The sequence below is a fragment of the Ranitomeya imitator genome, chromosome 1 (assembly GCF_032444005.1).
Source record: "Ranitomeya imitator isolate aRanImi1 chromosome 1, aRanImi1.pri, whole genome shotgun sequence".
NCBI lineage: Eukaryota > Metazoa > Chordata > Amphibia > Anura > Dendrobatidae > Ranitomeya > Ranitomeya imitator.
The window spans coordinates 1067503927-1067521679 of record NC_091282.1 but is presented as its reverse complement, the minus strand read 5'-3'; the positions used below and the strand labels follow the sequence as shown (position 1 = coordinate 1067521679).

Below are 17753 nucleotides of genomic sequence, written 5' to 3'. Positions count from 1 at the left end.
GGCAAAAATGTTGCTGCTCTCTCTCTAAGGGTAGTCTCCAAACCTCTTTAGTTGAAACATCCATCAAGCTCCTACATAGGACATATTTGGTACCGAGCAAATTACATGCCATCTACCCAAATTTATCGGATCGGTGTTTCAGGGGATGTGAAGCCCTGGGCGATTTGAAGCACACGTGGTGGGATTGTCCGGTTGTTTCCGCCCTTTGGTTAAGGATTAAATCTATTGTAGAGGAGCTTTATGGTGGGATGATTCAGTTAGAAGCAACGGTGTTCCTACTAGGGGCCAGATACCCGGGCTTCTCCAACAAACTCCATAATTTAGTCAATCAGCTGTTCCTCGCCACTAAGCTACACATTGCAACGAAATGGAAAACATCTACCCTATCTCTTTCCTCGGTAATAGACAAAATGAACACCATCATGCTATGTAAAAGAATACAAGCTACAAGAGAAGACTCATGGGAGCCCTACTATCAAGTATGGAGGCCGTGGATCGAAAGGATTGAAAGGAACTCTAGCAATAATCTTGACCAAGTCTTATCACTATCACTATGAGGCCAACTTAATGTCAGATAGATTTCCTTGGACTCGCCCTTTGTACCTGACCATTGATGATACTTTGATGCAGTAATGGATCTCTTATCCCCCCCCCCCCCCCCATTCCTCTTGTCTTCTTCAACCACTTGTCTTTGTCTGCATGTTTAATTGTGTTGTTTAAATGCTTTCAAGGCTATGTTAGAATTTGATTACACTTATGCATATTCCCCTGCGTGGGATTTTGTTGTGAAATTTTCTTGGTTTTTCTTTAAAAAAAAAAAAATAAAAACATGTTGAAATTAAAGACGTACAGATTAACGGGGTCTAGAAGCAAAAACACTACCTGCGGAGCTCATTCATAACCTTGAAAGCCTTCCTGGTGTGCCGCGGGTTCATAGTCACTGGACAGAACTTCTCCGTGTTCTCCTTCACTTCCACAGGCTTCTGCTGGCATATCTTACCGTTCCTGTGAACACAACACATGAGATATTACCTTATTACAGAAACAAAATGCATGGCTTCACTGTTAGGCTCTGTTGATATTATTAAACGTCTATGTTAAGAATTCCGTTACATTGCCTTATCAAAAACATTCAATTAACACCAATGGCTATAATGGGGTCTATATAGTTTTTCTCATCCTGCTCTATTCTGCAGAGAACTTCACAAAATCAGCAACAGAGCCTCCAATGCAGATGTGAACACAGCCTCCAATGCAGATGTGAACACAGCCTAAACAGTGACCACGGATTTATAGTCAGTCTGCTAGGTTTCCTCCATTGTATGGAAACTATACCCTTGTACACACCTCTGAGAGAACAGATCTTCACAATAAGCAGATGTTCACAGATCTATTCTTAGACTGCAAATAAGTGCTTGTAAGAAATTTTGAAAAATAGGGAAAAAAAACGATACATGCTGATACACAGCCCAATCCGCGGACTGCTGCGGTGTTTCAGAAGAAAACAAAACAAAACACAGTTTAATAGCCTCCTAAGCACTCTATAAGGCTACTTTCACACTGGCGTTTTTTTTGCAATACGTCGCAATTCGTCGTTTAGGGGAAAAAAAGCATCCTGCAAAGTTGATTGCAGGATGAGTCTTTGCCCCATAGATTAAAATTAGCGACGCATTGCGACGCATTGACACACGTTGCAACCGTCGTGCCATGTTGTGGCGGACCGCCGACAGCAAAAACCGTTAAATGTAACTTTTTTGCTGCCGACGGACCGCTTTTTCCGACCGTGCATGCGCGACCGGAACTCCGCCCCCACCTCCCCGCACCTTACAATGGGGCAGCGGATGCGCAGGAAAAATGCATCCGCTGCCTCCGTTGTGCCTCCGTTTCACTGCTAGTGTCGGAACCTCGGCCCGATGCACTGTGAGAGGCCGAGACCGACGCTAGTGTGAAAGTAGCCTAAGGGCATGTAGGCGATAGGAAGCTAAATAAAACTAATACCTTGATATCAGTGATTTGAGGTCTTATTCCAGAGATATACATCTTTATCTTATATGTAAATGAGCTGTTCCAGGCTATGGGCCAGACACGGATCTGCATGACAATCTGCCTCCAGAGATTATAATGTCTTTACCAGTGTGATGTGTAATAGCCGCTCTCTGTTTAATTATCTCACTGCAGAGCTGTGTGATTATACCGGACACATCTGCAGGTTCCTCCCAGCTTCCTTCTCACAGGCAGACAGGGCTGTATTACAGCAGAGCTGTGAGCTGCAGAAAACGTGTTTGTAAGGAGACACGGTTCAGTTCTCCAGTTCTGTGTTAAGGTACCGTCACACTAAACGATATCGCTAGCGATCCGTGACGTTGCAGCGTCCTGGCTATAGATATCGTTCAGTTTGACACGCAGCAGCGATCAGAATCCTGCTGTGATGTCGTTGGTCGCTGCAGAAAGTCCAGCACTTTATTTCGTCGCTGGACTCCCTGCAGACATCGCTGAATCGGCGTGTGTGACGCCGATTCAGCGATGTCTTCGCTGGTAACCAGGGTAAACATCGGGTTACTAAGCGCAGGGCCGCACTTAGTAACCCGATGTTTACCCTGGTTACCAGCGTAAAAGTAAAAAAAAAAAAAACACTACATACTTACCTTCCGCTGTCTGTCCCCGGCGCTCTGCTTCTCTGCCCTGTATAAGCACAGCGGCCAGAAAGCAGAGCGGTGACGTCACCGCTCTGCTTTCCGGCCGCTGTGCTCACAGTCAGTGCAGGAAAGCACAGCGCCGGGGACAGACAGCGGAAGGTAAGTATGTAGTGTTTGTTTTTTTTTTACTTTTACGCTGGTAACCAGGGTAAACATCGGGTTACTAAGCGCGGCCCTGCGCTTAGTAACCCGATGTTTACCCTGGTTACCAGGGACCTCGGGATCGTTGGTCGCTGGAGAGCTGTCTGTGTGACAGCTCTCCAGCGACCAAACAGCGACGCTGCAGCGATCCGGATCGTTGTCGGTATCGCTGCAGCGTCGCTTTAGTGTGACGGTACCCTTAAGTTACTTGTCTCACACTGCTAACGTCTGATGTCTGACCAACAGCCCTGAACAGCTCATTCACATGTAAGAAAGATGTAAATTTCTCTAATAAGACATCAGATATCAAGGTATCATGTTATTCAGCCTTCTATTGTCTACATGCCCATATAGAAGGCTAAAGGTACCGTCACATTTAGCGACGCTGCAGCGATCTAGACAACGATCCCGATCGCTGCAGCGTCGCTGTGTGGTCGCTGGAGAGCTGTCACACAGACCGCTCTCCAGCGACCAACGATCCCGAAGTCCCCGGGTAACCAGGGTAAACATCGGGTTACTAAGCGCAGGGCCGCGCTTAGTAACCCGATGTTTACCCTGGTTACCAAGCGCAGGGACGCACTTAGTAACCCGATGTTTACCCTGGTTACCAAGCGCAGGGCCGTGCTTAGTAACCCGATGTTTACCCTGGTTACCAAGCGCAGGGCCGCGGTTAGTAACTTGATGTTTACCCTGGTTACCAAGCGCAGGGCCGCGCTTAGTAACCCGATGTTTACCCTGGTTACCATTGTAAATGTAAAAAAACACTACATACTTACATTCCGGTGTCTGGTCACGTCCCTCGCCTTCAGCTTCCCGCACTGACTGAGCGCCGGCTGTAAAGCACAGCGGTGACGTCACCGCTGTGCTTTGCTTTACGGCCAGCCGGCGCTGACAGTCAGTGCGGGAAGCTGAAGGCGAGGGACGTGACCAGACACCGGAATGTAAGTATGTAGTGTTTTTTTACATTTACAATGGTAACCAGGGTAAACATCGGGTTACTAAGCGCGGCCCTGCGCTTGGTAACCAGGGTAAACATCAAGTTACTAACCGCGGCCCTGCGCTTAGTAACCCGATGTTTACCCTGGTTACCAGTGAAGACATCGCTGAATCGGCGTCACACACGCCGATTCAGCGATGTCAGCGGGTGATCCAGCGACGAAATAAAGTCCTGGACTTTCCCCAGCGACCAACGATCTCCCAGCAGGGGCCTGATCGTTGGTCGCTGTCACACATAACGATTTTGTTAACGATATCATTGCTACATCACAAAAAGCAACGATATCGTTAACGATATCGTTATGTGTGACGGTACCTTTAGGAGGGTTGATTGTACTGACAATTTCCTTTAACTCCTTCATGACATGCGTCGTACATGTATGGCACATGTTGGGTCTCCCCCTTTGATGCGGGCTCAGGCGCTGAGCCCATATCTATTCCAGCACGTCAGCTGATTTCATCCACCCATGGCTGTTAACCTGTTAAATAGCACTGTTAATCTCTGACAGCAGCAATAACACGATTGAGCTGGAAGCGTGTCACTAATCTCGCCCATCGGTGCACATGTAACATGACCACAGGTCGCCGATGGGTTGGCATGACCACCCAGGGTCTACAGAAGACCCCCGTGTTTGTCATAGCCGGAGAGCTAAGAGCGCCACCCAGAGGTTGGCGCTCAGAGCAAGTGACCATTTCTACTACAAAAAAATATCAATTAAAAAAAACTTAAAACATACACATATTTGGCATTGCCATGTTCAGAATCGCCTGATCTATCAATACATAAAAATAATTAATCCGATCGGTAAATTACATAACGAGAAAAAAGTAAAACCACCAGAATTATGCTTTTTTTGTCGCCGCAGCATTGCATTAAAATGCAACAACGTGCAATCAAAACATCGTATCCACATCAAAATGGTATTAAATAAAAACGTCAGCTCGGCACGCAAAAAGTAAGCCATCACCCAGCCCCAGATCATGAAAAATGTAACAGGACACGTAACGGGTATCAGAAAATGATGCAATTTTTATTTTAACAAACTTTAGATTTTTTTTCACCACGTAAATAAAAAACAACCTATACATGTTCGGTATCTACGAACTTGTAATGACCTGGAGAAATTATAATGGCAGGTCAGTTTTAGCATTTGGTGAACCAAAAAAAAAAAAAACTTGTGGAATTGCACTTTTTTTTGCAATTTCACTGCACTTGGATTTTGTTTCCCCATTTTCCAGTACACTATTTGGTAAAACCAATGGTGTTGTTCAAAAGTACAATTCGTCCCATAGAAAAACAAGCCATCACATGGCCATATTGAAGGGGAAAACAAAAGTTATGGCTCTGGGAAGAAGAGCAACAACAACAGAAATTGGCATGGGGTGAAGGGGTTAAGCCAAAAATAAGAGCAGGCTGTCCTCTATCTTGGCGGATAAGGAAAGGAAAACCTTTTCCTAAGATCTCGTTTTGGCAGAAAATCTAAGAACAGAAAACAATCCACACGAGGATGTAAACAGTTCCTGCATGTTGGTGGAGAGGCTCGCTGATGGAATTTTAGGCTTCCATAAAAACGCACCTATAGACCATATCCATGCTGTAAATTTACATATGTAGTAAAGAGAAAACTCACTTGTGTTTCCAAAGAGGACTAAGAAGATATCCGGGGCGTTTATCGCAGCTACCTGGCCGCTCTGATGTTCCGGCCATCTCTTCTACCTCCTACATCACTAGGAGTCACTCATTAACACAATGACTGTTCTCTAACCACTTGACTGATCACCCGACAAACAAGCCACTAAAACCTGTGCTATGTGAAGTAGGGACCTGAGCAACCCACCCGATCCGATTACTATGGAGGCTGGCAGGATCTCCGCGCCCACCCTCCAACATCACCAGGTTCTTCAATGGATCCTTCACTGTTCCCACATTAAGCAATGACCATCAAAAGAGACCTTGCCCTTATGTTTTGAGGGGCGCACCATCACTTGGTGGTCAGACAATTTAACCGCACATCTAGATTTCCATGATCTGGTGGATCCACCCTGTGTAATCACCCATCTGCCATCTTTTCAAGACCAATAGCAAATAGTTGTGCAAGCAAAAAAGAAAAGCCGCAAGTGAAAAATATGATCTTCTTCAAAGAGCCATAACTTTTGTTTATGTCGATTTATGGGCGCATTTTTTATTTATTCTTTTTTTTTTAAGAATTTTAGTTTTTAACGCCACTATTCATTTTTCATATTCATTTCAGCAATTTTTCTGGGTTTTGTTGGAGTTTAATCTTTCCAGGTCATTTTTATGGCCACACCAAACTTGCAGCAATTTTGTTTCTTCTATTTAACCACTTAGTGACTGCCAATACATCTTTTTACTGACCTGAGATACAAGAGAATTGCATCTCCTGAGTGAAAATGCAGCAGCTGTCAGCTGACTCCCTCTTTAACCCCATCAGCGCCATGAGATCATGATTATGTGGTGCTGATGGTTGGCATTTCAATTCGCAGCCATTTAACAGCCGGTTCTTCCGCCTATAGGGGTCTGTTCAGAAGTTAGCGAAATTTAGGTGATAAAAACAACATTTTACTTTCCTTTCATGTCACTTAGCATGAATTCCTAAAAAGCACAAAAAGGTTAAAGGGATACTGTCGGCAGGATTGTGCACGGTAACCTACAGACAGTGTCAGGTCGGCGCCGTTATACTGATTACAATGTTACCTTGGGTGATGCAATCCGTCTTGTGGTTGTTTAATCTGTATTTTTCAGTTAATGATATGCTCGTGCCCCGGGTGGTCTGTTGGGGGTCTATATGTGGTGCTCTGCTTAGATATTCATCTGTATGGCTTATAACCAGTCACTGATCTGCCCCCTATTTTACACACTGAATATAATGTTTTATTTTTTTAAAATCACATTCATCAGACGCTTGCGCTGTAGCAGGATATGGGGGATAATAAGCATTTTTCGGACTATACTTTTTCCCAAAAAAAATTTGGAAGGAAAATGGGGGGGTGCGTCTTATAGTGCGATGCAGGCTTACCGGGGGGTTGCAGGAGATGTGTGGCGATGCTGCGGCGGTGGGGAGTGCACCTGAGCAGGGTCCCTTCTTCAGTATGCTGGCGGCAGAAACGTGGCGGCACAACAGCTCGATGTCCATGGTGTGCAGAGTGCATCACCAGTTTCCCTGCGGCCATCTTTCTGAAGGCGTGGACAGCCGGAGACTTCAGAAAAATGGCCGCCAAGATCACAATCTGCGCATGCGCGGCAATTTTCTTGAAGCCTCCGGTAGCCCACAGGTTCTGCAAGATGGCCGCAGGGAAATTGGTGATGCACACGGCTCTGCTCACCATGGACACCCGGCCACGGCGTCGCCACATGTCTGCCGCCGGCATCCTGAAGAAGGGACCCTGCTCCATGATCCGCAGCATCGCACCCTGGGACTGCAGCATTGCCCCAGTTCTGCCACCACTGGCATCCTGAGGAAGGGACCCTGCCTTCTGTGATCCCGATGTACCACCGCCGGCTCTCAGGTAAGATACCTTGAATTCGGACAATAAGACTGACAATAAGATGGACCCCCATCTTATTTTTCTGCAATTTTCCACCCCAAAATTTGGGGTGCATATTACGGTCCGGTGCGTGTTAGAGTTCAAAAAATACGGTAGTTTTGTTTAAGAAATTTTTTCCCCAAACAAAATGGTGCCGGTGGCCGCGCCTGTGAAGTAGCATCTATCGCATTCTGATAGATGCTACTGCACAGGCGCCATCTTGATGAAGACTAATTTTTTTTTTCTCTTGCAAAATGGCGCCGAGACATTTTGTTTGAAAAAGAAAATAAAAAATGTTCTTAAAACTGTGTGTGAATAAAATGAAAACATGCATATTATTCCCGTATCATGCTACAGCGAAGGTGTCTGCCTGATCAATGCTTTCCCCCCCCCCCCTTTCCAAACCATAGTATATTTAGTATGTAAATTAGGGGGCAGGTCACTGAGGGATCAGGGACATGTCATAAGCCATACAGATAAACAGCTAATCAGAGCACCACATGAAGACCCCCACAGGCCGCCCCACAGCACGAGCATATCATTAACACAAAACTGAAAATGAAGATTAAACCACCACCACCAGACGGATTTCATCAACAAAAGTATCAATTTAATCAGTATAACGGAGCCAACCTGACACGGTCTGTAGGTTAATGTGCACAATCCTGCTGACCGGTTCCCCTTAGACCACCAGTTTTGAACATGGTGATGGGCACGGTTTATAAAATGGCATCACTTTGGGGGTTTTCCAAAACATAGGTGCCCATAAGTCGCTTCAAAGTTGACAAGGTCAAAAAAAAAAAAAAAAAAAGTGTGCTTCTAAATTTTAAAATCAACAAGATCCCAACAAAATAAAAGAACATTTTACAGATGGTGGTGATGTATAGCAGACATGACCTAAATGTTATTTATTAACTTTTCATGTGTACGACTATATGCTGGGTTAAATTCTTGGACTTTTTTGTCAAATGCTGGATATTTTTTATAAATGAATGCAAAACATAAATGGACCCAAGATTACAATTAACATAAACCATTATGTGTCACGAAAAAAAACAATCTCAAAATCATTGGGATTTGAAGCATTCCACAGTTGTTGCCAAAAAAAGGCACATGTTAGGCTACGTTCACATTGGCGTTCCGCCAATGTGCGTCGCTGTTGCGCCGGCGACGCGCCGGCGACGCAGCGGCGACGCACCCCTATGTTTAACATAGGGGACGCGTGCGTCGTTTTGGTGGCGTTTTTCACCACGTGCGTCGTTTCCGACGCTAGCGTCGGACGCAAGAAAACGCTACTTGTAGCATTTTCTGTGCGTCCGATTTTCGTCGGAAAACGACGCACGCGTCGCAAAACGCGCGCGTTTTTGCGCGCGTTTGCGCGCGTTTTAGCGTGCGTCGCCGACGCACGGCGGCGCAACGCTAATGTGAACGTAGCCTTAGAATTTACAAATTTGGTTTGGTCAGTCACTAACTGGTGAAAATGAAGTTTAAGGCCACGTTCCCACCTTCAGTATTTGGTCAGTATTTTACCTCAGTATTTGTAGCCAAAACCAGGAGTGGGTGATAAATGCTGAAGTGATGCATATGTTTCTATTCTACTTTTCCTCTCACTGTTCCACTCCTGGCTTTGGCTTACAAATACTGAGGTAAAAAACTGACCAAATACTGAACGTGTGACTGTGGCTTAATTTTACTCGCTGCTCACTTCCAGGCATCGGGCAGTGTAGTCACCGCTAAATGAAAGCTAAATCACTGCAAACCTGCACTTTGAGTGAAAGCCTGCTCTGCACACAAACGCTGCAGTCAATCATACTGCCGGCGAGCAATTCCAGCACTCCCCCCGTATAGCGATCGGTAACTTTAACAGCCCCTAGGACACCCCAATGCCTGGAAGTGGCAGCTCATAGAATATATGTTTCTTCTCCCTGGAGCTGCTCTTCCTGTATGACAGTTTGGAGCTTTGCGATCAGACCCAAAGTCATTTTACCGGGAATTGTCCAAAAAGTGCGTGCATGAATCTGTCCTGCAGAGTATCTCAGGGGTAACGTTCCTCCATGTGGAGAGTGACATGCCTAGCCTGGCATACCAATGTGAGGAAACGAAGACGTTGTCCACTACTTGGACAATTTCTTCTCATACCCCTCGCTTATCCCTGATATAATAATGGTGCCTTTACTTACCTCCCATGCCAACACAGTTCCCGCAGTGTCGGCACTAGTTCTCACGGGAGTCCCGCGCTGTCGTTGCAGCCTGGACTTCCTCTTCGTGTTCGATTTGTCCGAACGTGGAGACAGTGACACCAACGTTGATTGGGCAATGGCGTCACAAGTCACAACAACAGCACCGAAGTCCTGGGAGAACTAGTGCCCACATCGCGGGAACAGCGCCGGCACGGGAGGCGAGTATAAGCTTTATTATTTCATTGGGGTCAAACATATTGATCAAGAAGGGGTTGCCGTAGTAGTGGATAACCTTTTTAAGCCTTGCAATGCTCCTCTGGGAAATTAAATATGCAGAGTATCTCAACAAAGGTCTAAGGTTTCTCCTTGTGGAGAGTGACATACCAGCAATTTGCATATGGAGTATCTCAACACACTCACTGACAATTCTGCTGTGGGTTTGTTGGCATCTGTGCAAATGGCCCGGACTGGTTCGGGAGATTGGAGCAAAACGTATCCGATACGCCCTGTAAAAAACCTCCAGGGTAGCTTGGAAAGCTGTGGAGCTTAAACAGTAGTCCTAGATCTCCAAATATCTGAGGGGGGTAAAACGGAAACTTGCTGAGCAGACGGCTCGGTGATTCACAACGTCGCCAAACCACAGAAGGTTCAGAGAACAAAAGGAAGCCAGCGATCCCCCCTGTATGGAGGCATCGGCCTCAGGGATTAGGCTTCCTGCCTGCGTGTCGGGTGAGTACAGTGAGCTGAAGGCCATTTTCTAAAGGTGTGATTACCAGCAGTAAGCCTCGTATCTCTACAACTAAAAGAAAAACATTTGGATTTGGAAGGACAAAAGGTCCAAAGTGTCTCCAGCCATGATAGCAGCATGACGATGCGTGGCTTCCTTAGCGCTGGGTGCTGTCACACGCCATGTCACTGACAAGCTTTCTGGGAGGGGTTCCAGTCCTAGACTTGGTGGTAAGACAATGAGGGCACACATTCCTACAGCCCTGATCACCTGCCGAGATGTCTTCTTGGTTCTCTACCAGCAAAAAACAATCACAAGTACAGCCAACTAATTGTAAGACACGCCGCCCAGCATTTTACTTGGCACCAAACGTTCCCAAGCTGTTTGACTGCCCAATAGCACTCCAGCACCGGCTGCAGGTATGAACCATGTGGAATCATTGCCAGCCACAATAACCAAGAAATATTCATCTATGTCAGCAGTGGCACATAGCCATCTACAGCCAGGTGCACAAGTCTCTGACCAGCGGCAGCATTCTCATAACTTCCTATGTACACAGAGTAAAAGAGATCAGCACCAAAGCAATAGAAGTGTGATTAACCCCATCTTGTGCTATGAGTTATATATCCATTGATAACACAGGATTATTTCTCTCTCAATGGTGTGCATGCTCTGCCTTCGATCCACTCATTGGACTGCCGCATGCAGCGCTCGGCAGGGTCCAGCAGTCCCATAGACAATGAATGGAGTAGAGGGCGAGCACACACACACGTATGCTTCTTTCAAAATGAAGCTGCAGATCCTTATCCCAGGATTGCTAGGAGTTCAAGCAATCAACGAGCTAATATGGAATGACTAGTTTTTTTTGGGAGCAACTCTTTAACCTCTTAAGATACCATGGTCAATTAAACAGCGGCATCTACAAAGTAAAAAAAAAAGAGTGAAAAGGCTGCAATAGTGCGGAGTAAAAAATGCAATAGAAAAACAAATGGAAAAATGTAAGTAACCCAATGTACATAAAGGGTGCAGAAATGCTGCAATGTGCAAAACTCACCAAATACTCATTTTATGAAGGCAGTGTGAAGTGGTCCGGTCGGCCCCTAGACCCGCGTGTAATATGGACAGGCAGACATATGCGTCTGAGACAGAGATTGGCTGATGTGTGGCTACAATATCTTGTATAAAAAAAAACGTGTTTTACATAAAAGAATATATGGTATGCACACATGGCTGAACTACCTGCAACAGACCAGCTGTAAGTGACATTCACCCAAAAAAAAAACACATTGTAAACTGAACAACAGCTAAATGGCCCTCACAGGGGCAGAAGGGAGAACCATCACCCCTACCCTACACTTACACGTAGACGCCAATAGCTGACCATAAGCGCACACACACAGAAGGAGAACAATCACCCCTACCCTACACTTACACGTAGACGCCAATAGCTGACCATAAGCGCACACACACAGAAGGAGAACAATCACCCCTACCCTACACTTACACGTAGACGCCAATAGCTGACCATAAGCGCACACACAGAAGGGATTTATCCTATCAAGTCGCATGAAATCCCAGGCAATCACAGCACTCTAGTGATATAGGGCAATATTTAGCGTAAAATGATGGCATATGGCTGGACGGTCCCAATCATCCAGGCTGTACAGGGAACTGCAGTCGGCCCAATTCAATGGAAGCCGAGGCTGCGCAGAAGGAAATCTGTCGGGGGAACAACGCAGTGCCAGGCCAGGCCTCCCTCCTCTCACAAGCATAAGACTGCCCTGGTCAGGAAGAGCTTCAAGCTAAAGTGTAAGACAAAGTGTTCCCACGGAGGGCCAGCAAGCAGAGACACTGAGGCCTAGAAGATCTGGCTTCCAACCCGAACATCTTTCTATTATACAATGATCACCTGTACCAGGGTAAGAGCAGACAACCTCCAACAAAAACTGTACGAGACATTTCCTGAAATGTATTTATTGAAGTTGCTTCCTGCCCAAGAATGCCCTAGAAGTTCTGAGTTTTAGTTGGGCCTGACATTTTCAAAGGATTACTCCTATCTGAGCAGTCTGGCACAATGGAGCTGTGAAATGCCCTGTGAGAGGGCCGCAGTGGTGCCCATTCCATTCATTGGCTATGGGACTGCCAAATATATTCCAGCTGCTTATCTAGCTAACTGTATAAGCATTTTGTCGGCATTTTAGAGCACATTCTTAGAACTGATGTGAGGCCCAGAAGTAGGCTATTGCCTATCTAGATGAGAATAAAGGCCCCATAAACATTAAAGTTGGCCAAACCATCAGTATCTAGTATGTTGAAGAACCCCCTCTGCCGACATTGCTCAGTCAGGTGAAGTCGGAGCAGAAGGATTGGTCAGCTTTTTCTGTAATGATATGTCACCATCAGAACTGTCTAACAGCAGCTCCTCTGCTGTCACTATTCCTACAAGCTCAGCTCTGCTATATATGCAGCCAGGTAAGGTAGCTATATACCAGCCAGCACGTGTACGGCAGCGGCGCCCCCACTAATGAGAGGGTTATTGTTTGCCTTGTATTTGTGACTGTCGGCGTCACTTTTCGTTCTTCTCTACTTATAGGTCAAGAACACAGGTCACGCGTTTGTATAAATGCAGGGAGGCATCTCATCCACAGCAAATCCCAGACCCACAAGCTCGGCTGTGATCCTGCACAGAACGGCACTACACAACGTATCTACACAATGTACACCGCAGTGCTGAGGAAAACTGATTCACATCCTTCTCTCCCACAAAACAGGAAAGGCCGCTGTCTTCTGGCCAGCCGGAAGCCGGGGGTATATCCTGAGCCATGCTCGGCCCAACGCTACATCCAGGGAGCAGCAGACGGTCAGGACTAGGACCCCATAGACATGCACATACACTCATCTGCACTGGACACCAAGAAGGCAGTGGTGGAATTCTGGAAATCACAGGGTGGGATGACATGAAGCTGCGCTCCAGGGTTTTGTTTTTTTCTTTGAACTCCCTTATTAGGGATCACGGGTGTAAGTGCACTACATGTAGTCACATACTCACCGGCGGCCATCTTCACCCCTTTTCAGTCCGGCACCACCACAGTACACAGTGAGGGCCGTCTGAAGAGGAGCTCGTCAGCTTTAATAGAAATTCAGGCCGAGGCTCTGGAGCCGGTGTGCAGTCCTATAGACTTGTATTGAGAAGAGTGACTTCCAGAGCACACAGTGATCCTGGGCATGCTATCAATGAGGTTATTAACCCCTTCCCAACATCCTCCGTACATGTACTGTGCAAGTCAGGAGCGGGGACAGAGGCTAGCCTGGCTTATACCCAGCAGATAATAGCGGTGTACAGAGACCCACTCTGCCATCTGGCACTACTAGTATGTGGATGTCTGCCTCCAGGCCACCCACCGAGAACGGAGCAACACTAGGATATAGACAAGACATAGGAGATGCCCCTCACATGGTTAGAGGGAATTACCGCAGATCATGAAGCCCGTCACATTCTACAGACTATGGGAAGATTGCTGGGCATCCGAAAGCAATCCCCAACTGCAGGAATAGCGACCCCCCGACATAGCCATTTCAGAAACACGTCTAAGCGCCATTGCCTTTATTTAGCTCATCAGGAGGAGTGACCGCCTAACCCATCAGGCCACCTGAGTATTAGCTGAGCTTTTTCATGTCGGTATTTATAAGCCAGAACCAGGAGAGGAGGAGTAGAATAGAAACCCGTCACCACTTTTGCATCTTTTCCCTCTCCTGGTTTTGGCTCACAGATACTGAGGTAAAACTCTCACCCAATTCTCAACATGTGCACGTGGCATTAATGCTTGGAATCAATCCCATTAGCCATTTTCTGACATGTCAGTAGGGGCCATCACTGGTAGTCCGTGCCCAGTGGGCCCACCAATTATAGTAGATTTCCCAATACAGCCCATCTCGGAGTCTCAGGAAGCAGGGGCCAGTGAAGATGTCGGCAATGGGCAAAGACAACAGGGCAACAACTCAACTGACCCCCGAAACAGAATATCTGGCAACCAAGTGCCCGACTGATGGGACTCCCACCATTCCAGGTAACAGGGGTCTGATCCCCGTTTCTTGGTGCAGAGGTGCTGGTTACATTGCATCTATTAGGAAAGCAGGAACGGCTGAGTGCCTACACATCAGATACCGCTGAAACACCAGACGTGTCCCTAACAGGAAAACCAGGACCTCCAGGACAGATACAGATAACAGAACGATTGTACGGGGCCTCGGCCCGATGAGACACACTAGTATAACACACACAGGTCATTGGCATCACACAAGACACACATGATGAAGACGAGGTGGACATTATACACAGGGTACATGTGATCCCAGTGTGTCCTGCTCCGGATATAGAGGTGATCAGTGTTAGATCCCACCAGTGACCCTGGTTCTCAGTGCACATCTGCTAATGTTTCTACGACAGACTGGGCAGCTTGTGAAATGAATATGTCTGAAGCCATCGTCTGTACAATTAGCATTAAATGTTCTGTGCCCAGCAGTGCTTATGTAAGGGGTGTGGGGTCCCACGGGGGGGATTCACCTGTTCACTCTGTGGAACAGTCTTAGCCTGAGTGTTATGTAGACAAAACACAGATACAGTGGGTGGCACAGACAGGACACTGGCATCACACATGACAGATACAGTGGGTGGCACAGGCAGGACACTGGCATCACACATGCCAGATACAGTGGGTGGCACAGGCAGGACACTGGCATCACACATGACAGATACAGTGGGTGGCACAGGCAGGACACTGGCATCACACATGACAGATACAGAGGGTGGCACAGACGGGACACTGGCATCACACATGACAGATACAGTGGGTGGCACAGACAGGACACTGGCATCACACATGACAGATACAGTGGGTGGCACAGGCAGGACACTGGCATCACACATGACAGATACAGAGGGTGGCACAGACGGGACACTGGCATCACACATGACAGATACAGTGGGTGGCACAGACAGGACACTGGCATCACACATGACAGATACAGTGGGTGGCACAGGCAGGACACTGGCATCACACATGACAGATACAGAGGGTGGCACAGACGGGACACTGGCATCACACATGACAGATACAGTGGGTGGCACAGACGGGACACTGGCATCACACATGACAGATACAGAGGGTGGCACAGGCGGGACACTGGCATCACACATGACATACAGTGGGTGGCACAGACAGGACACTGGCATCACACATGACAGATACAGTGGGTGGCACAGGCAGGACACTGGCATCACACATGACAGATACAGAGGGTGGCACAGACGGGACACTGGCATCACACATGACAGATACAGTGGGTGGCACAGACAGGACACTGGCATCACACATGACAGATACAGTGGGTGGCACAGGCAGGACACTGGCATCACACATGCCAGATACAGTGGGTGGCACAGGCAGGACACTGGCATCACACATGACAGATACAGTGGGTGGCACAGGCAGGACACTGGCATCACACATGACAGATACAGAGGGTGGCACAGACGGGACACTGGCATCACACATGACAGATACAGTGGGTGGCACAGACAGGACACTGGCATCACACATGACAGATACAGTGGGTGGCACAGGCAGGACACTGGCATCACACATGACAGATACAGAGGGTGGCACAGACGGGACACTGGCATCACACATGACAGATACAGTGGGTGGCACAGACAGGACACTGGCATCACACATGACAGATACAGTGGGTGGCACAGGCAGGACACTGGCATCACACATGACAGATACAGAGGGTGGCACAGACGGGACACTGGCATCACACATGACAGATACAGTGGGTGGCACAGACGGGACACTGGCATCACACATGACAGATACAGAGGGTGGCACAGGCGGGACACTGGCATCACACATGACATACAGTGGGTGGCACAGACAGGACACTGGCATCACACATGACAGATACAGTGGGTGGCACAGGCAGGACACTGGCATCACACATGACAGATACAGTGGGTGGCACAGGCAGGACACTGGCATCACACATGACAGATACAGTGGGTGGCACAGACGGGACACTGGCATCACACATGACAGATACAGTGGGTGGCACAGACGGGACACTGGCATCACACATGACAGATACAGAGGGTGGCACAGGCGGGACACTGGCATCACACATGACAGATACAGTGGGTGGCACAGACAGGACACTGGCATCACACATGACAGATACAGTGGGTGGCACAGGCAGGACACTGGCATCACACATGACAGATACAGAGGGTGGCACAGACGGGACACTGGCATCACACATGACAGATACAGTGGGTGGCACAGACGGGACACTGGCATCACACATGACAGATACAGTGGGTGGCACAGACGGGACACTGGCATCACACATGACAGATACAGAGGGTGGCACAGGCGGGACACTGGCATCACACATGACAGATACAGAGGGTGGCACAGGCGGGACACTGGCATCACACATGACAGATACAGTGGGTGGCACAGACGGGACACTGGCATCACACATGACAGATACAGAGGGTGGCACAGGCGGGACACTGGCATCACACATGACAGATACAGTGGGTGGCACAGGCGGGACACTGGCACCACACATGACAGATACAGAGGGTGGCACAGACGGTACACTGGCACCACACATGACAGATACAGAGGGTGGCACAGGCGGGACACTGGCACCACACATGACAGATACAGAGGGTGGCACAGACGGGACACTGGCATCACACATGACAGATACAGTGGGTGGCACAGACGGGACACTGGCATCACACATGACAGATACAGTGGGTGGCACAGACGGGACACTGGCATCACACATGACAGATACAGAGGGTGGCACAGGCGGGACACTGGCATCACACATGACAGATACAGTGGGTGGCACAGGCGGGACACTGGCATCACACATGACAGATACAGAGGGTGGCACAGACGGTACACTGGCACCACACATGACAGATACAGAGGGTGGCACAGGCGGGACACTGGCACCACACATGACAGATACAGAGGGTGGCACAGGCGGTACACTGGCACCACACATGACAGATACAGAGGGTGGCACAGGCGGGACACTGGCATCACACATGACAGATACAGAGGGTGGCACAGGCGGGACACTGGCATCACACATGACAGATACAGAGGGTGGCACAGGCGGGACACTGGCATCGCACATGACAGATACAGTGGGTGGCACAGGCGGGACACTGGCACCACACATGACAGATACAGAGGGTGGCACAGACGGTACACTGGCACCACACATGACAGATACAGAGGGTGGCACAGGCGGGACACTGGCATCACACATGACAGATACAGTGGGTGGCACAGGCGGGACACTGGCATCACATGACAGATACAGAGGGTGGCACAGGCGGGACACTGGCATCGCACATGACAGATACAGTGGGTGGCACAGGCG

The 17753-nt window shown here is 48.1% G+C and overlaps 1 protein-coding gene across 3 annotated transcripts in view; it reads right to left on the bottom strand.

The window, feature by feature from the left end:
• KLHL2 (kelch like family member 2) overlaps nucleotides 1–17753 on the bottom strand; it is a 241466-nt gene that overhangs the window by 223175 nt on the left and 538 nt on the right. For all 3 annotated transcript variants that reach the window (XM_069744186.1, XM_069744187.1, XM_069744188.1), the window contains exon 2: nucleotides 883–1005. In XM_069744186.1, coding sequence (XP_069600287.1) covers nucleotides 883–1005 — 123 coding nt within the window. The remainder of the gene's footprint in view (nucleotides 1–882; nucleotides 1006–17753) is intronic.